Source organism: Anopheles darlingi, chromosome 2, assembly GCF_943734745.1.
Source record: "Anopheles darlingi chromosome 2, idAnoDarlMG_H_01, whole genome shotgun sequence".
Lineage (NCBI taxonomy): Eukaryota > Metazoa > Arthropoda > Insecta > Diptera > Culicidae > Anopheles > Anopheles darlingi.
Genome location: NC_064874.1, coordinates 44452856 through 44474402, shown reverse-complemented (window position 1 = coordinate 44474402; position 21547 = coordinate 44452856). Strand labels below are relative to the sequence as shown.

Below are 21547 nucleotides of genomic sequence, written 5' to 3'. Positions count from 1 at the left end.
CAGCATTAAACCTTTGTTTGTCTGTCTTCTGGCTTGGGTGAAACTTTCGGAATCGTCGTTTCGATCCTAGCGATTGTTGTGTATTGTTTCGTGTCCTTCGTGAAACGGGGCAGAGCGAAGCAGATGCCAGAAGGAGACACTTCACCGTGCCTGTATTTGATTTTGTTTGCCTGACTTCTCCCTGACGCGCACATCTCGCACACATGCGGTATTGTTGTTGGTGGAGTGACATTAATTGTTGGACCGCGTGGTGGTAGTGAGAGGGCCCCGTCCCCACGCGCATCGTTGTGATTGTCACTGACACTGAGCTGCTCTGCGGTTGATGTCGCAAATGCCGCAGCGCAGCAGCACCTCCTGGTAAACATGTGCCCACAATAGTTTCATTTACTTTACCGATCGCAAACTACTACACCGCAGCGCCATATTTGAAGAGGGAGAGAGAGAGAGAAGCAGAGAGAGCGCGTCCCGAAATGTCTGCGGGGTGTTTTAGCAAAGTTTAAATCCGTTGCCCGAAATCGCAAGATGAGTCGAGAGGGATGAAGAGCGATTCTAGCCCATGGATTCAATCTCAAAGGCAAAGCAAGCAAGCCGAACAGCCTGCTGCAGATCGATGGAGAACTGTTTGCGATTGAACTTTCCCTCGTCCCGGTTCCCGTCTCCATGACAGCACGGAGTACTCCGTGAGTTTATTTCCAGGAAGAGTTTCTCATCGTTAGCAGAACATTCACCCGGCAACTGTATTCAATTATCGTCATCGTAACACAGTACTCCTTCCGCCGCCTTAGGCCATGTTCTCCAGAACTGTCATATCGACGATATGAAAGGTTCACCATCACCATCATCACCAAGGGAAGGAATATACTGAGAGATCACCAACGCCCGCACTGAAGCACCGCACCGCCATCGTTGGCCTTAAAACCGTTCGCTCGTTCGTTGGTTGTTTTTGTCTGCAATTAATTAAATTGGCGTGCAGTGAAGTGGAAACAAATTATCGAAGCAATTTTCCAGCCCATTCCCGCCGATCACTGCCACCGACCTTCCACCCCGAAACTTGTTGATTGCATTTGGGCAATAGCCCTAGTAGACCCATTGTGTCATCGTCGTCCTGGCCGCCCAGTTGATGTGTGATTTTCCCGAGCGAAAATCCTTCCTCCACTTCCCATCCTCCTCATCCAAAATCAAGCCTGTAAACTGACGCCAGCGCCAGTACGCCAGCGCACAATTCGTGCACACGCCAAGGTACATCGAACATCGAAAAGCCCACCGGAGGTTGGCGTAACCGTGTGGAAAACTACAAACGCTCCAGGGTTCCGGGAAGACGACGATGCTCCGTGCTATACTCTAGTGGTGATGATGACGACGACGGCGATGGCGCATCGTCAACGTATCACTCAAACTTTGTACCATGCGCCTCCAGGCGGCTCGGTGGTGGCGTATCTGTACCATGCAGCTTTTCTCCATACTGCGTGCGTGTGTGGAAAGCGTTTGTTCTAACCCTTGAGAGGCTTGTCTTCTTCCTAAGAGGCAGACGATGTAGTCTAGTGAAGCTAATTTCCATATTAAACACAAATTTCTCGCCATCAACCTATCGTCCATCGTCGGCCATCGTTGAAAGGGAGGGGAAAACCGAGGATGAGATGCTGGCTGGATGGATGTGTAAGCGTAAACCTGTTCCAGGGATCCCGTGCACAATGTGCTGGTTAGATCCCTTGGCCGCAGGGGATGCCAAACGGTGCCGAATGATGCCGGGGTCGAAGATCGCGGCATGATGAAGCATGACGAAGCCCACCGGAAGGAGGAATGGCAAGGAACGAAAGATTTTCATCTTACCCAAGAGAGAGATTATTTCGGACGCGCCGTGGCCATTCATCCTCTGCTCGCAGCTTTCCAACGTATGCTTCTCCTTCGTCTTACAACATAAGCGGCGCCCGTCCGCCCACTCGTGTGTGTGTTTTCGTATGTAGGGATGGAAGCTAAGACTCAACGCTCCGGGCACCTCCAGATACATGACGACCATGTCGACTTAGCGATGGAAGGAACAGGACCAGCACAGGACGCTGGAACAGGATAAGGGTTTTTGGTGTTTATTTGCATTCCCGAAGCAATCCACGCCGCTTATCCACGCCAGCCTAGGATGCCCGAAACAAGTGCGGTCCGGAATGCGGAGCCACGTACCCGGATGGACGCCATAAATCGCGTGGAGAAAATTTATAGATTTGATCGCTTGCAGCGAAGGACGACGCTCACCGGTAATCCCCTTTTGGGTTTTAGCCGCTTAGTTTTGATTGAAAAATCACAGTATCCCTAACCTGTTGTGGATTGGCACGGTGCGCAGGTATTATCCTTGGAGAGTTCCCAAGAACCTCACTGGCTTCTCGGTGCGTCACGCGTTATGCTGGTGCTATTGAATTAGTTAAAACAATTTACCAAAGCTGCCCCCAATACCATCCATGATGTATTGCTTCTCATTTAATTAATCCATAAATTGTTTAAATTTGTTCTCTCGCTCGCACTGTCGTGAGCTTAACTATTTCTCTGCCAATAATGTCCATGCGTAGACATTAGAGTCAATTCTATGCAAACACTACGTCATGTTTGGAATTTCCCCGCTGCGCCTTGCGCTCCAAAACCAACGCTGCAAGCTTAATCCTGACGCAAGAGAGATTGAAGAGATTCTCGCCGAATTAGCTATCGCGCCCGGGTGGGAGCAGTCTCCAAATTCCGCGTCCCACCGACGTTCTGTTAGACAATGCAGCGCTGCAAAGCCTAAGAAGACACGCCGGGCATTACTTATGCATAAACTGCTGCTGCTCACGACACGAGATGCCGGAGGCCATGGACGAGAGGCAGCCGACTGGAGATAAGCTCTCTCCGCGTGCCCTTCTCCCATGTGTGTGTGTGTGCCTTTCGTCCCGGATACCCGGACACGATAATGACGACAACGAAAGTGGAAGTGTTATTAGTTTGCCGTCTAGCGAAATCAGTGTCTTCTCTCGAGCCGGACGGCGTTTTGCAATGGCGGACACACCACACCACGGGACCGTGTCTCCGGTTACCTAGCAACGCCACGGAGCGAGCGTAAGCAACGGTGTTGAGCGGATTGTAGAAGAAGGGGTTGGTGACGCTGCTCAACCCTTAGTCGAGGACATGGTGTTAATAAACACATCACACATACTCATTCCCGGGCCCGGCATGTGTCACCGCACATCCGGGGTCTCTTCGGTCGGTGCGAGACTTCCCATCTGCTGCTGCAACATGGTGATTAACTACCGTCCGAGGTCACAACAAACCCCGGGACCGCCGGGAGGGTAAATAGTGTGACGCCGGCAACGGTCTTCAGGTAGCCGCTGCCAAGACGCACACCAAGCCCGATGCATGCGGCGCACTGGCATTAGAAGTCAATTAGAATGGAATTGATATGGAAGGGTGGCATTCCGGATTGCCCGGTTGGACATGGGATGGACTTTAATTAGATATTGAGTTGTGCTCCGCTCCGTGATGCTGATTTCTGGCTCTGACACTCCCGGGCAGAAGGGGTTTTCGTCTTATTTAAGCAAACACACGGAACGTGACCAATCGGTGAATTCGCGATTCTACTTAATGTGTACCTCGTTCGCTGATTGTGCTCATAACGAGTTCAATTTACCTTTCGCAGCTGCAGACAGATGCCAGATTCTTGGTTTCGGTATTATAGAAACACGAAGCAGAAGAAGCAACATCACCGGAGAGGAGTATTCTGGTCCTGGTCCTGGAAATTCGATACCGAAAGTGCATCGTCGTAGTCATCGTTAGCACGGGCAAAGCCCCTTCTGCCAGCTCGCTATTGTATTCCACCTTCCAGTACAACGTGCTCCATCTGATCTCAGTCTTACAGATCATTACCGGTCTCTGCTCGGTTCTCTGCTGCTCTCAAAATATCTCCAATCAAACGCGTAAAGCGTGCGGATCGGACGTCAGGGGAAACTCCCATGAAGTTCATCCCTCGTGTCTGGAAGGATTTCGCTAATCAGCGAAAGTACGCAGCACAGTGGGACACGGTTATCGGGCAGGTATTTTGTCCAAAAATCAAATAATTCAACAATCGTTTTGTTGCACCTTCTCCTACAGCACTCCTGACTTCTAGTTAAAGGATTGCATCTTAACTTTTCGAAATCTCCCCGTAATTACTCACTCACCGCCGTTTCTATTGTGGTCGCCAGCTCGCTCCACCGAGGTCACACACACACACCGAGCACTGGAAATCTCGACGATTGGCTAGACCATGGGTTGCGGCACGTAGCGCACTGATGAAAACTTTGTTGCTGAAGCCCATAAATTTCTTCTCCCAGCATCTCCGATGAAAACTAGTCTGATGCCCTGCCAGTAACCCCCTCTCCGTGTGCATCCCTTTCATCCCTCATCCCCGTAGGGGGTGTTGATTTGTTTCGCCCGGTTTTTTTTTTGGTTTTATCTCAAGCACACTCTCTGCCACTCACTAGCTTAGATTAAAGTTTTCCCAAACTGAAACTTGCACCGAACGAAACGGAACGGTAACAGCTCGGCACCGGGGACCGGCGGCAACAATGATGCTGCTGAAAGATAGCACCCTTAAATTGGGCACCCCGAGCTAGTTGGGGCGGGGGTTTGGGGGGTTGCACTGCACCCGATGACGTCTATCATATGTAGGACGTATGGTGGTGGTGGTGGTAGTAGTAGTTGCTGCGGCAACGGAAAGTATAGCAACGAAATTGAACTTGCGACGTGATCTGAATGCTATCTCGGAGCTGCACACGAGAGCTTAGCAGTGGTGCTGCCTGGCACTGTACCCCTCCTTTCTTTTCCACCCCTTTGCCACGTTCGTCAATGTCAACTAAGTACGTCAATGTCGATAGCACCACCACCCCCTGTACCGGCACCTGTACCGTCAGGATGTTGAAAGATATTTTTTGGGCACGACAACAAAAAACCCGAGGCACAACATGGCGGCATTGATCTCTCGAGGCGGGCACTTACTAGGAGCGCCGATGAAAAGGGTAACTTCCACGCGTCATGACCGCCATCATCGTGGGGCCACCAACATTTTGCACCATCGCCAGCGATGCGCCATCCAGTGGACACACACTCTCCTCTCTCTCTCTCTTTCTTTTTTCTCCAGAGCCCCAAAAGGTACCCTTCGAAGCCGAAGTTCTTTTGTCCCCTTGCATAATGCACGTTTCATAGATTTTCCCCCCGGAGGAGGGGATCAACAGAGGTAGCTAACGAGCAATATGTTGTGTGTGTGTGTGAGTGACGTGCCGTGGCGATAACCCCCAGCCAGGTGTTCCCCCCCAAGAGGAGTGGAGTACAGGCGAGAGGTCAGGATCGGAGGGGCAAATGCGCCAAACTGACTTCGATAGCCTCATGTGTGCTTGTGTCTGTGTGTGCTACTACTATAAATGAGCACTTGCGACGAACGAAAGCAGTTGAACCTCAGCCTCGAACTCGGTGTTAGAAAGTGGCAAGTGTGGCACAATACTACGGCACAATGAGTAGCCAGAGGGCTCTTTGGCGCACACACTTCACACGGAAAGAACGGACACAAAATGACATGATTTGGACCACCACCACCACCACCACCACCGCCACGTCACCTTCACGCCCTTACGCAACTCAAGGAGACAAATGTTGGCCCCCAAAAAGAACGCAAATAAATGGCTATGACAGCGAGCACCAACACCACCAAACCTCACCAAACATCCCTGTGCACTGGGTACGGTAAGCTAAACCCGAAAAAGAAAGAAAAATACATTTTTCCATACACAGTACACAGTGTGCTTTCGGAAGCGCCAAAACCGGGACCGTATCCTTGTTTTTCTTCTACTTCTTCCCTTTCTTGGCGACACCAAACTAACACTTCCGGCGATAGCATTGCAGCGGTGCAAGAAACGTGCCATTTTCGATGTTTTTGCTTCGTTAAGAAGCGTGGCAGGTGCAAGGGAGCAAAGAAGCGAAGGAGCGAAGAAGCGGGATAAAAAAGCGGCGAAAATCTGTGAAAAGATGAAAAATTCTTTTGATAATGCAGCACATCTTGCTGCTGCAAAGGCTGGACGATGGAATGCAAGGGAAGGATGGCCTGTCCCCCACCGGTCGGGGGCCATATGGTCGGGCCATGAAATCATCGTTCATCGCTGAAGAAAGCGTATGTTTGCGAATTGCCTTCAGCGAGACCTGTGCCTTGCTTTAACCGGACGTACGGTAGACACGTGGCTTAAAGCGTATGTTTTGCTTCGACACGTGGTAACTGAGCAACTGACTTTTTATCGACCATAGATTCGAGGATCGACCATTGATCAACACAGTCCACTCAGTGATGTTGAGTTAAGTGGAGGCTAAGGTATTTAATTTTTTTATTCACATTTACTTTTCAAATATTTTCACATATGCTTAGCCTTTCCAGAGTATTGCGTTATTTTTTGGGTTCAATCGAAGCAAAACTGACAAGCATATTTATTGGAGAAAAACTACCTTTCATTCAAGTCTCAATGCATCTCGCTACTTTGAAACATTTTTGCCAAAACCTGCCTTTTTAATGTCGCTGCCTATCGTGGCACTATTGGACCGATCAATTTGAAATTTGAAAACTTAACGCTGTACACTATTTGGCAGGTCGAACAGTCGAGTTTTCACAAAAATTGACACTTTCAACTTCAAAAAGTGATTGGAAAAATTGAAAATTCCAGAAAAAATTGACTGAGCTGCCTGGATACACTTATAATATAACAAAAATATACTGATTTGTATGTTTCCGATCACAGAAAAAAGTATATTTATGCAGACTCGCCACTCTCGCAGACTCTAGATTGGATGCGATGAACGTAGTTTTTAACCAATCTTCCACAAAATATAACTAAATATTCTTAAAAACTTATAGTTTAATGTAAAAAATAAGTTTAAAAAATGAAGTAGAATGGTTTTTACACAAAAAGTTATAAAAGTAACCTTTCTTTTAACCGAATTAACCTTTGCCTTAAGGATCGGTTAAAAGTATTCATAAATTCATGAGTAACTGGATAGGGCAGCATCAAACATTATGCTCAAATCAACACCTCGTGGAAGGGATATTACAATTTGATGCTTTCGAAACTACCTCCAATGCAATTGCTCATAAAAGATTTAAACATAAACACATAAAAACCCCTGTTAATGGTGTGCTGGATAAAACTGTTCAAATATTTATCGCATCAGCTGATAACATGTGGCGAACTTTAGTCTGGAATTTGTTCACCGGAAAAGTTACACACAGCGTACATTTAAACGGAATCGAATTTGTTCTAGCTAATAATGTTAACTGAGCTAAATTTAATTACAAATTATTTATATGAAAGCATGATCCTCCGTTGCATAGAGCACTCTTGAAGCACTGCACGAATCTCAGCCTCATCATCATCATCATCATCATCATCATCATCATTGTACCTGTAGCTACCAAAACCACGATATGGCATCACATCCGAAGCGGCATGTGACCACCTATTAATAACATGCTATTACAATAATCATCCCCATGATGGAATCGCATAATCGAATTATGTAACGTAAAATAACAATACCCCATCCCCAATCGAACACGTCTCTGCCTCTGTCCATCCCATCGCCAAGCGGTGCAGGACATTCCCCTTCGCACGTATATCGTGTGTTTGCTCAAGCAACAGCAAAGCGATCGGAAGCCCCGGAACCTTGCAATAGCATGTACTAGTGACTGCCTCCATGATTGACGGTAAGCTCAAACAAATGTTCGGTTTCATATTACCCATCGGGCGTGCGTGCGTACGTGTGTATGTGTGTGCTGCAAAGGGTTTGAGAAGGGTTTAATGCAAGCAACGTGATCACATCGGACAGCATTGATGGTACGCCGGCCTTTGTGCACTGAATGGAGCTGAAGCTTACAAGTGCGACGTCCTGCAACGTTGCACAAAAACGTTGTAGACGCCACTCCGGCGAGTTCCCTTCACTCCTCTTCATCTTCTCAATCGAACGTCCATCAATCGTTTCTTCTTCAATCAGTCTTTGCATTCCAGTTCCATCGAACGGATGCTGCATGCAGATCCATCCCTAACCCTCCTCGGTTGGATAACTACTCTGGATGCTGACTAAAGACAACAGCACAAAGCAATTACTAGCATGTCAACCATATTCTTGTCCCTGTTTCGTTTCACCTACTCTGTTTCTTCTTTTTGCTGGTGATATCTCTTGTCCCCAAAAAAATAAGCAAACTCCTCAAACATGTCGATTGAACCTATTTTCTCTCTCATTACCCCACTCTAGCCGACCGTTGGGGTTACCATCTCGGTTTCACATTCCCATCAATGTTGTCCCGTGTCCCTGAAGTTAATATGAAGCGAGACAATTCGGTCGCTAGCCCAAACCAAACACTACACTAGTTTTGTTGTTGTAATTCTCCGAGAACGAACCGGAGAGCAAACCACCCCGTAACTGGAACCTCTATTTTCACTTCTACGTCTTCCGTAATCGCCATTCCCATACCAACGGTGGGCCACGGGTGCTTGAGCGAACGTACAGTTGATAGCACTGCGATGATAACCTCCGATGGGCCAACGGCGACTATTGTCCGATGTGATGATGATGCTGATGGCGATGACAGTGCCAACCAGTGATGACGATCACCGTGAGCGCCATGCAGCGGTACTCTGTCGATGGTCAAATTGGAAAAGCAAACCCAAATCGATACATCGATAATATGGGGGGGGCGGAGGTATGGAAGGGACTCTGATCAACCTCTGGCCTGGAAAAGGCCCTGTTGGAGTGTACTATCCGCTTTTAGTCGATAGTTCGATGCGGACGTAGTGCCGAAGCGCACTATCAGCAGCAGCTACCCTTTTTCCCACCAACCGAATGGTACGTTGGAGGTTTTGCTTTTGATTGTTTTGTCGGTCGTTTGTCGGCGATTCCTTCTCTGTCCAGCTAGCCACCAGCCTCCTCTTCCTATTGAAACCGAACCGTGGCACACATACACAGGCACACACAGACACATAAACACGGCAGGACATCTGCAAGATCAAAGCGAACGGGGCAACAGTTAGTAGTGGCCATCCACCGGTAGTCCGATGAGCCGTAAGGTAAGGGGTTTTTGTTGGACTTTTTGTGACGCTTTTTCGCACACAAACACACACACACACTCACACACACCTACATACAAACACACGAAACAAACACGGAAGCCGACACGAGGAAAACTTCTGAAGCAACCACCATCCGGAACACGGTCTGGAAACTCGTCGTAGGACATCATTGCGAACAATGGTTTTGCCACGACTCCCACGCCTAACTGGTGGTTGTTATTACCCCAGAATCACTATAGTACAATAATACCAGAGGAAGAGGAAGAGCAGATCTTGTTCGTTTCTCTCTCTCCCTCTCTCTCCCAGGAACGAGTAAGAGATTGTCGAACCATCGGTTGGCATCGTTTACTGTATCGGGCGGGAAACATAAGGATGGGTTATCAATTTCTCCACGTTCCGATGGATTCCGATGGAACCGTAGCCCCAGTACCAGTACCAACAGCAGCCTTACTCCATCCCCATCCCAGTGGACCGATGGAGGACAGGGCGTTCGACGACGGGGATTGTTCGCTTCTCAAAGTCGTTTGTCGAATTGCTGACAGAAGGTTTGCTCTGTTTCCGTGTGCGGCAGCATGTGCGACGACCGTCGGTCGGATGCCAGGCACCCGCTGTTCCCTGTCTCCGCATGACCGCCATTCGATTATTTGATGTTTCGATAGCTACCGAATTGAAATCAACACGGTTCAATACCGTATACAACCCCCTTGATTTCGACGCCGTCAACGCCGGGAGGCGGGGTGGGAATCAAGCAGTACCGCAAGCAGTAACTTCACTTTAACTAACCCGTCGTACACGGGTCGAGAGGAGAATACATTTATAACCTTATTATAAGACGATTGAACGCAGACGCGGTTCTGCTTCATGAACCAGGGTGGGTGGCATTTGCTTAGTTTGGGTTGAATTGATATAATAAGGCAAAGTTGTAGATATAACTGCTTAACTTGAGCATACTGCAACTTGTGACATAAGTTTCAATAGAGAATAGACATAGAAGCACTAGTAGCGGACTCAAGCAACGTTATCGACAAAGTAGTTGGCTTGAACATTAAAAATTAGTTTTCAAATATTGTGTTAGTGTTGGTAAACAATAATAAATTGTTTTCAGTAACATATCGTATGGCTGCAAAGCCCCTTAAAATATCTCTTAAATATTGATATATACCAAGGTATATTTCGTTCATTCCTAGGAAAGGTGATGCGCTGGAAGACTAAATATTGGGTGTCTTTGTAGTCCTCTACCTCCACCGCTGTTTATCACATTTCTCATATAATACGGGAGCGTTTTCGGTGACATTTCAAGTATCATCTAGCCAAAACAAACTAAATTTGGAGAAGTTTCAAAAAAGTTATAGCTGCTCAAAAATGTATGAAAATAATGAAGAAATTCACTACATTTTGAAATTCTTTTATAAACAAGGGAAGAATGCCACGCAAGCCACCAATCAAATTTTGAATGTTTATGGGGACGACACTGTATCAGTTCGTATAGCACAGCAATGGCTTACTCGCCTCCGTTCTGGAAATTTCGATGTGAAAGATGCACCTCACATAAGCAACCATGACATAGCCAAGGAACTAAACATGCATCATCGACTTGCTTTGGGAAATTTAAAAAAGGCTGACTGCAAAAAGAAGCTCGATATATGGATATCACATGAATTGTCCGCGAAAATTTTATTGGTTCGAATTAACCTCTGTGAGTTTTCACTGAAACTAAATGAAATCTTACCATTCATGAAGCAAATGGTGACAGTAGTCAAAAAATAGATCAAATACGACAATAATGTGCGAAAAAGATCATGGTGCAAAAAAGGTGAAGCTAAACAAACGGTCCCAAAGCCATGATTGATACCGAAAACGGTTATGCTGTTTGTTGGGTGGGATTGGAAAGGAATCAGCCATTATGAACTACTCCAGCCTAACCAAACGATTGCATCGTTACTGTCAACAACTGATGAGATTGAAGCAAGCAATCGAGGGAAAACGGCCAGAACTAATCAACAGAGAGGGCATCGTCTTGCATCAGGACAACGCTAAACCACACACATCTTTGATGATTCGCCAAAAACTTGGACCGATCCCTCCATTGCCACTTGATAAGGAAGTTTTAATGCATCCAACATATAGCCCTGTCCTTGCACTATCGGAAAACCACTTGTTTTATTTGAAGAAAAAATTGCTTGAAACACTAAAGGAATAATGTCTACAGCCGAAAAATGGCAAAAGATAGTTAACCAACAAGGAAAATAAATGGTTGAATTAAGTTATTTAGAAATAATAAAAAAGTCATTTGAAGTTTGATCAAAAATATGAAAAGACTTTTTCGACCACCCAGTACAATAAAGAAATGGATTGTTTACCATCTACAGTCATCTCTTTTTTCCGTTTTCCAAACTATGTGCAAACTTGAGCTATTGAACAAACTTGAGCAATCCCTTCAGAAACGTCAGTGTGAGACTCTCAGTCACTAAACTATTCGCTTGTTTTTTTTAGTACAGCTGTACTGCTACATTTTGCTTTCGAGATGCCAAACAGTGAGTTACACAATACCAGACAGTATTAGAAACCAGAGAAAACCATTTACTGCAGACAAAGCACAAAGAGCAAGCGAAGACTAAAAGCGGTAAATAAGGCCATCAACCATTGCACAACACTCTTGTTTGTCGCTCGACTAATGTCGCACCATAGACACCACGTTATGTTGGTTACGACTTTTTCGCTCATCTTCAGCCGAATCTCCAAAACCAACAACCGCAATTGACAAAACTCGTGAAACATAACCTACACTCCTGTTCCTCCTCCTCCTCCCTTCCCCTCGAATGCGAAAGCGGTGTGGTGGAAAAGTTTGAAAAAATTCGCCACCAAGAGATTGGTAAAAACGAGCGGGGCCATTAATAACAGTTTGCCGAAACCATCCATAAAACACGATAGCACCCAGCACCGATCCCTCCATTGCCACCTGCCGTACCACGCCGATTGATTTCACGTGGCAAAAGTATAAATTGCTCAAATTGCTAAGCTTCTTCTGCGATGGATTCAATAAAGGTGCCGATGTCAGTGGAGTAGAGCGGAAGAGAAGGAGCTTTTCCCCGGAATCTGCGAAGGTCGCGCAAAATACCGACGAAGACACATTCGCACTCAACCGGTCTCGAGGTAGGTACTAGCAGTACCTACGTTATTTATGCCCGCGATATACTTTACCGCAGGTGTAACATGGCGTCCTCCAAGCACTGCTACTGCTGGTAGGTTCGTGAAGATTTAAGAGCCAAGCTAAGTTTATGACAGCCCCCCCCGCGGGGGTTGGATTACACGGATATTTCGTTGTTTTGTTCCGGTACAAATCGTGATTCGATAACTATTCGTGGCATGTCGAGTGTCGTTGGACAATGCTGGTGGCTTGGCTGGTGGTAATGCAAATGTAAATCGAACGAACGAAGCAATAATGTCTCAGACAGTGGGCAGGCAAAGAATAAATGGGAACATAATTTAGGTGGCACCACCGAGCAGCACAAACCCAGAGTCGAGGCAATCGAGAATCGAGCGCCACCACCATAAATAACAAAGAAACACTCGACCTCGACCACTGCATGCAGTGCATTCTCGAGCAGCAGTAGCTCTCGAAACATTGAAAGCACATCCTTCTTCTTCTTTGGTGATACTTTTCAATGGCGAGAATTCATTCGGCTGAGAAGCGAAATCGTCATTTCAACCGACGGTCCAAGAGTCCCGGAGAAAGCAAGCATCGAACGGCAAAGTGGTCAACGAAAAGGGCAGTCGGAAAGATAGCAACAATTCGAGTAGTGGATTCGTTATAAAATATTTATTTTCCTTCGCTTCTGATTTTCTTTCAATCGCCTCAGCATCGTCATATTTGTCCCGCCCCAGTGGCTCTACGTCGAGGACCCGCCGAGCTCCGATCATCAGTTGTACTACCTTCAGTGGAAACTCCACCAAACGATGGCAGCGATGGAAACTTGCCACTAAACAATCAGTACAGAGACCAGAAGAGGAACAGGGCAGGACTAGCAGAGACAGCGGAGAGTCTCTATCTCTTCTCTTCTTTTCACATTCTCGCTCTCTCTGTCCCTCTTCTCATTGTGTATCTGTTCGCAAGATCGCATCGTCATCTTGATTCCCGTCCAGTGTCTCTGCTTCCACAGTGCACAGAGTTTGTAGCAGCGAAGAAGCACGGAAGTCAAGGCAGGCACATGGATACGACAATTGCATTTCCGGCATTAAATTTCTCCGAGTACCGCCCAACCACGCCCGTTCGGACTCCGCCTACCGCCCGAGACGGACGTTAAACATTTCCGGAGCAAAACAACATCAAACCATAAACCATAACCGGGGGAGAGTAGTGGCAAAGAAAGTGTATCAGGAGGAAGGGCGAAGAACTATGACTTTGTGATAGGCAGCATACACGAAACAACACACCACCATCACACAGACGCAAACAGGAGCAAGAGAAAAAAAGGGAATCGCCTTGAACAAGTCAGATGGCGCACACACTGTTCGGCACAGGGAACGGTAGTGGCCTGGTGACTGGATCAGCTGGAAGGGAGTCTTGAGTAAGAACTGAAGCAGAGCATAAGAGCCTCGGACGGTTGTGGACTCTGTGTTTGTGTTTATGATAGCCGATGTCGCGAAGATGTTTGCCATTGGGCTACTGACCGTCTTCTGCTTCTTCTGGTCATCTGTTTGGTGTGACCTTTGGCGTGTATAACAATAGCATCAAGAGAGCTCGATTCAGTTCTCGGGGGTTTCATTAAATTTTAAACAGTCTCAGTGGTCCATGCATTATTCATGAGAGCTTCCCCACAAAATGGAGCATTAAGTTTTGAGTAAACCATTGATAATCGTGCTCATAATCAGAGACGACTTACGGATCTGAGCCCCATACGATGAGCCCTCCACAAACCGCTCAATCAAGCATGATAAGAAAGCAGAGATGAGAGAGGGGTAGAGCATCCCTGTCCCATTAGGATGTCCTTGGGCCCTTCGGCGCCTTATCACAAAAGCGTCTCGTCAATTATCTGATCACAAAACCCTTTTTCAGGGATCCAGACCGTTTCGGTCAATCACACCGCACATGGGGCGCAATGCAACCGAAGCAATGGTCGCTATGGTTACCTACTCGGCGTCCTCGGAAGGAACACATTCCGGATCGGTTCCTCAATTTAACAAAATGTTACCAATTCACTGGCGTTATCGGTGAAAGCATATCTCTTCAATTCGGGTTCGGGTTCAAGTTCCTCTTCTCGCTTGAGGGCTAAGTAGCCGGAATCCCATAGCCGTTATGCTACGGTTTTACATGGATCTGGTTTTTTTTTTGTGCGATTTGAAAATGACTATTCAAGTTTGGGACCTAACGTCACATTCGACGAGAAACGAGTCTACAAAATGTTCCCTTGGAACGAACCGACATAGATCCCTGGTTCAGGTAAGGCACTTCGCATCTAACTCGAGCCCTTGGGGCACGAAATATGCTGCTGCACTCCATAGACTCCATGTTGTTGCTGCTGCTGCTGCTGTGGGTTCGAGCATGGTTACGCAACCAGCACCAACTACTAACCCGATGGGGTGGATGTGGTTTCTCATTTCTACTGTCGTAATTTGATTTAGCCTAATCCATTCGGAAAATTGTCGTTTCGATGCTTATCGGATATCGGGCAGAGCACCGGCAGAGTGCCAGTGAAGCAGTAGTCAGGATCATCCCGTTCCGAGAAGGGCAAAGCCTCCGAATACGAACACAACAAGTTTTCCTCCTGAAGCGCGCACCACAAAGGAACCGCACTGCTTCCCTTCGGATGAAATCCAATTGCACCATTGCCTTCTCCATTTTCCTGCTGCTGCTACTACACTACTCTCTGGTAATATTGTCTTATCCTCACTGTGCACACACACACGCGCATACACATGTACAAATATAACGCAAGTCTCATCGTCATTAGGATTATGCTGCATGTTTGGCTACCTGAAGGGAATGAATGCACTGCCCAGCGCCCCCCGGGGATAACCACATGGAATCGAGCCATGTAGCCGTAGCGTACAACGTAGCAGAGACAGAAGGAAAGAGATTATGCGACTAACTTACCCACTACTTGCATGCTGGCCTGCTCGGTGGCGGTGGAAAAGGAGGGCGCATCGGCCGTCACTTCACAGGAAAAGTTGCCGGACAATCCGAAGCCAACGTTCTTGATGACGACCTGCCGGTTGTCGGACAGTGAGGCCTACGGAAGAGAGGAGACGGTGGAATTCATTGTAAAACCAGGGGAAACTAGCAGCACTCGCATTGTCAACACATTTCTGTAAAATCGCTCGTATCGGCACACATTCTATCACACTTTCAGCAGCATCGAACCATGCTGAGAAGCAGCTAAACATAATCGTCATCAAATGCATTAATCCGAAACATCATTAAGCTGCAGTCGTCTGTTTTAAGCACATTTCCACGACGCACAAACACACACACACACACACACACCGGCACACACATGAGGCGCTCTTGTGTTGGCTCGTGATTATTACCGAAGCGGAAATGGATATTCAATCCGCCATAATACCCCGGAACCATCATCATCATCATCATCATCATCATCATCATCATCTATGGCCATTTGATTCGTTTTCATATGAGCGATTTTGTGCCGGCATTGCCCCAACCACTAACCGACCGGCGACCGGCGGTACCGGTTTCATGCGAGAGACTACTGCGCGACTCATAACTACTTCTACTCCATATTTATGATTCAACGAATAATTCATTCATTTTCGCTAGAAATGATGGAAACAGCTTCGACTTTATCCGACCGAGACGAACGTGTAGCGACGAACGAACGAAACGAAACGGGGACCGGCTTCCAACGGAGAAGGCAACATGATTCCCGGGGCCCGGGTTTCGATCCTGCTGCACGCGACCGGCACCGGAGTCAACTTTCGACGACAAGCGTTCCACCCCGCAGAAATGGGAGGTCATTTATTCCGTTGATCTTTTGATCCTTGCTGGCTCCATTCTTCCATTGTCGGCCGGACTAAGCCGGTTCCTCTTTAAGTATATTTTCCCGCGTTCGCTTTCTATCCCGGCAAACTATTCCGGCAAGTGAGAACCGCTCAACGGACCGCTTTGGCGATCGTTTAAGGGGGTTAAATGTACCACGCGTTACCGCGGGAACAGGAACGATGAATGTTGTGGCAAAAAAGGACTGCGAATGTTGAAAGCGTACAAGGAAAGGAACAACCACAGTTAACACGCTCCGTTCGCGTGTATGGCCGCCATTAGCTCAACATCAAGAGTCCATACAAGCTTCGCTCCGCAGAGCAAAAGAGATCTAAAGCTGCCCGAACCGAATATTATATTTATAGGAAGCACACACACACACACACGCACACAAGTCACAAGTCAGAGACCTCGATTCCACGTGTCACAATCGCTGTCGCGCGGCCACGAAAAAGGCGAAGGGAAGACAAGCAAATCCATGACCAGTGGGGCCACTATAGAGGCAATTTAGTCGATGCCGATAATCTCATAAATATGTCATAAGAAGGCGATCTTCGACCTCACGCGCTACCCCAACCCAACTGAGTGTGTGTGTGTGTCGCACGTGGCTTCGTCTACCAATCGGTTTTCCTTGCCATGCCTTATGCGTCATCTCAAACAAGAACGGGAGCAGCTTTCGCGTCGCCATCTGTATGTGTGTGGTGTGTTTGTGTCCTTCGTTTCTGTGTCAACCCGGGTAGTAGAAACCCGGGAATGGCATACCATGAATGGCCCATTTTCTAAGCAGCAGCAACGGCGGCCCTCGCTTCTCGTTTGGAGAAGCGAACGAAAAACGAAGCAAAATAGGAGATCTACCAAAAACCAAATTGGACTTATCACACACACACACAGCCACAGCCACTGCCACGCGCGAAATCACAGAACAAACAATTCCACTGGCATCAATTTGCCAGTGCGCGAATGCCGTCCGCGGGGAGGAGCAACGGGGCAGGGAAAATGAAAGATAAACTCTCCAAGATAAACAGCCAGCCTCAGGAGCATGGCCGGCTCAAGATACCACCGATGATATCGATCTGTGTATCCTGCGGTGCGAGCGTTCCGTTCCGTTTTGTTTTACCATTTCCCCGGGAGAGGCAGCGAGGCGGCCAATTTTGAAATGGATATATTCACCCGGATTCAAACCTAAAAACCAAACCAAAAGCCAAACCACTGCCGTTGGTTGGGTCTCTTGGAACAATATCATAAATATTATCGTTCTTACAAGCCACAGCTAGGTTGTGACGTTTCTGACGAAAAGCCATCAAAGCGAGTCCTGTCCAACTGCTGCGAATTGCGTTTGAAATCGCTAACCACTTTACGAGGGAAACGATGTCCGAGGGAACAGAAACAGCAAAAAAAACTTGAATCCAAATCCAACATCAACCCAACGCTAATCACTCTTAAAACCCGGGGGCGGCCGCAGAGAGGCTCGTGGCAAACTTTCCGAGCACGAAATCACTTTGATTCATTGCGCCGTTCATTATGATAATCATCAGCACAAAACCCGAGGCCTGTTGTTTGCCTTTTCGCCCTTTCGATAATCACTCGCCCCCAAGCTTCACTTTTCATAAAAATACGCTTATCCCTCTCAAAGCCCCCATCGACTAATCGACGCGTACAGCGTACAAACAAAGTGGCACACAGTTCATCCGCAAGGCAACGGAAACGAACGAAAAAAGGGGGATGAGGAAAAAAAATGGAAGAAAATCCGAAACGATCCGGAGCAGCGAGCGAGAGGCCCGGATCAAATCCTCCAGCTCCAGCGATCAGACGCGATAGCTCAAGGACCATTGAGACGGCACAAATCCACAAGGCACAAGACGCCGGCAGTCAGTCAGTCAGTCAGCAATCCTTCCACTTTGGCAAACCGGCAAGCGTGGGTGAGTGGGGCAGTGAGCAAAAAGCGTCACAAAAAAGACCAACCCGATGACGACGACGACGACGACGACGGGAAAAGATAATCTTCGGCCTTCCAATTATAATTAATAAGTTAATAACGAGCAGCAAAAGGACCAGGAATGGCAGGACGCGGGCAGGATGACCGTTTTGGGAGGGGAACCGTTTGGCCAACGGCGGATGTTGTTCCCGGGGCCCAGCACGACCACCACTTTCTTCCTTCAGCATTCAGGACGATCGCAAAAACATACAAACAAAGCGCGCACGAGCCGAGAAAAAAAGAGGGAGGGCAACGAAAGAGGCTTCCCTTGGCGCTAAGTCAGAATTCCCAAGAATCATCGGTCCCGGCTCATCGCTTTGGCGGTAAGCCTTTGCCTTTCGCAAACTCGAGTATCCCGAATCCCTCCTACTGGATGGGTGGATGGATGAAAAGTCAACGCTTTGCTGCTTACAAATCCGGCTTCCGACTAGGCATTTTTTTTTGCATTCTACGTAACGTCTTATTCGCCGGGTCCGCCGGTTAGCGCTAAACCGGGCGGGTTTTTCGTCCAGAAATAGCAAAATCTTGACAAAAGTGTGCCAGACCGGCACCAAAAACGAACGAAAGATCATTGTTTCAAATAGAACATGAACGAAAAGCGAGCAACAGTAGCAGAAGTGAAATTCTCGTTTCGAATATCCGTCCTCTTATCTTATCCGTCACGACATGCGACAGCAGCGGCCACACTTTCTAGTTTCTTTTTTTTTTTCTCCCTCCCACCGATCACCATTTCCCGATTCCGAGTGCTGCTTACTGCTCGGTTGCCTGTTGCCTGTTGAACCACGATGATGGTTCACGATGATGATGATCCTTTCTTAAGGTCTTCCGCCTCTCTAACACAAAACCTCTCTATTCCACTGTCCAGTGGCTGCGTGACTTCCGCTGACTTCTTGTTCGCTTTCTTGTCCACCCTTCTTGCGCCGCTGGTCGCGGAAAATAGTCTGCCAAATGAAAAGCTGCCTCTCTATTAATGATGTTTCCTGGTGTGCTGTGGAGCATGCTTTTCATTAGATTCTTTTTCGGACAAAGTCCTTTTCAGAAGGACACCGGCCAAGACGACGACGGCGACTACGACCAGTCATGCGACTACCGGGTATCTTCAGAAGACGGATTAGTGTCAGTTGAGGCAAATGCCATTCAATTACTCTTGCTCTTGCCGGTTGCGTTTCTTTTTCAGCAGTGGGGTTAGCAGGGATCGGCCTCGTCACTTGTCGGCACGGCAGAAAAGGACACGTTGCTGCCAGCGATAGCGGGACACTGAATTTTGTCGCGAGCAATTGAAATGTCATACTTACGTCAACGTTGATGCCGGGGAAGGGGAAAATCTTCTTGCTCGGCAGCTGGCTCGGTGAGTAGCGGTAGAACTCGCGCAATCCTCGATAGAACTTGACCGAGTACAGCGGCGAATCGTCCAGCTCGTACAGACAGCGTAAGGTGGCGTGTTGGCCACGGCGTACCGCCGGCGGTTCCACCACCAGCTGAACCGATCGAATCGCTCCGAAACCATAATCTGCAAAGAACGGAATGGAAGTGGAACATTTAAAAAAGCGTTTCAAGTGAATAGTAGATCATTTAAATATTGCTCAATTCTCTCGAAACTAAGTTCTTTGATGGGCCACAAAACTTTTTACCAAAACATTCTATTACGCGTCCCACAGTGGGAATTCCTAATTGAAAGTATACATAAGCCCCTGTCCTCCCCCCTGGGGTTCCCTCATCCGCAAGGCCTTTCACCAGCCCGTCCGCGAGTTAATCGAAACGACACACAACACACACAAGGATGCTCTCCATCTCGTACTCGAACACCCCGACCAGCCGGCCAGCCAGCCAGCCAGCCAACCCAGGTCTCGAGATCTCAAGGGCTTAATCAGCAACGCAACAAACATGCCTAGCCCGGACTTATTCATTAGCATTAGCGTTGCGGAACATGTGTACCGAAAGGGCAGCCCAAAGAGCCTTACAAATCAACTCCAGCAGCGAGGTGTGTGTGTGCGTGTGTGTGTGTGTGTGTGTGTGTGTTCCTGCGTGTGTGCCTGCTTGTGGAGTGGAAAAGAAGAATCAGAAGCCTTCCAAGCCCCGTGTGTGCTGATAGCGTTGGTGAATTCACATTCATGCTGCTGGCTGCAAGCTCGTATGCTCAGCACCACCAGGAAGGCTACATCAAGATGGAGCCTTCCACTGCCAAGTGGTTTAGTCCCGTGCAGTGTGTAACTTAATTAATTTAATGAAAATTAATGTTCATCAACGGAAAGGGGGTAGCGTTGTCTGTTGGCGCTCGGAAGTTAAAGTATGTGCGCTGCCAAGGTCAAGCTGTTGGTCGGTCGGTGTAACGGTGTCTGCTGCTGTCGCAATCGCACGCATCCCGGTGGAGTGTTCTTGGTACAGACGGTGGTTTTAAGAGTGAATAAGTTCAAACAGTTGCAGTTCTTCAAGTGATTGCTAAAGCTGCCAATCCACAGTAGCAAACGTTTTCTTGTGGTAATTGCCATTGGCTTAACTGTCATTGGGTGTCTTGCAAGTTGCAACTATTAGACCAACGATAGTTAAATGCCCTGTGCGGTATATGGTCTAATTGCACGGATACAACGGAATTAAGGATTAGAAACCAGCACTAGTGCCACAGAGTTGTAAGCGATTTTCCAACCAACATAGATCGTTCGATGTTCTCTTGTCCATAGTTTCTTGCGCTAAAGTTACATTCGAGTATCGTAGTGTAGACGTCAGTAAAAGCATTAAAAAGAGATGCACTGTATGGATTATTTTAGCATGGAACAGAGTGGGTCTAACGCATTTAGACTAGAAAGAGGCGATTGAACGAATTTGATGAAACCAAGGACAAATAAGCCATAAACTTCGTGACATGATTTGAAAAAACAGGAACTTTATGAATACGAAGAAGAATTTTACACCCAATATGATTATTAAACAAAAAAAAAAGAATAAATAACTTCATGCTAAATGCCTAGAGCAAATACGTGGCGAAAAAATTATCCTTTAATTCACAAGCAATTCACGCATCTTTTATCTCCTCAAGGCCTCTCTCTTTCGGCTTCTAGTGGCTTGAAGACGAAATGATGAACTAACCAAAGAAAAAAACCTTACTCGAATGTGCTCAGACCATTGCCACAGATGTGACATGCTACGTTGATCGTCAAGCAACTTTCCACGTTTTCCAAATCGAAACCGACCATTCCTTGCATCTGGAAAGCAGAACAAACGATGCCGGTGGCAGGAGACGTCATATTTAGACACTCCACTTCCCCGACATGATTGTTTGCAAAAAAAAACCTGACCAACCATTTCGCCTAATGGCGCGACGAATCAGAGGCCCGCGCGAGAGATAGATACAAACGATGCAAACCTTCACCCCCACCCCTTCCCCCCCCCCCCCCCCACTCCCCCAAAAGGCCAACCATCGACTGACTATTGCATCGGGCCAAGCATTTCCCCCGTTCTGGAAAGGCTTTGCTCATCGAA

The 21547-nt window shown here is 47.5% G+C and overlaps 1 protein-coding gene across 1 annotated transcript in view; it reads right to left on the bottom strand.

The window, feature by feature from the left end:
* The window catches only part of LOC125949363 (uncharacterized), a 117788-nt gene that overhangs the window by 53626 nt on the left and 42615 nt on the right, over positions 1-21547 (bottom strand). Inside the window, exons 2-3 of the mRNA XM_049676331.1 lie at positions 19366-19580; positions 15193-15328 (exon numbers count right to left, since the gene is read on the bottom strand). Of these exons, the coding sequence (XP_049532288.1) occupies positions 15193-15328; positions 19366-19580 (351 nt within the window). The remainder of the gene's footprint in view (positions 1-15192; positions 15329-19365; positions 19581-21547) is intronic.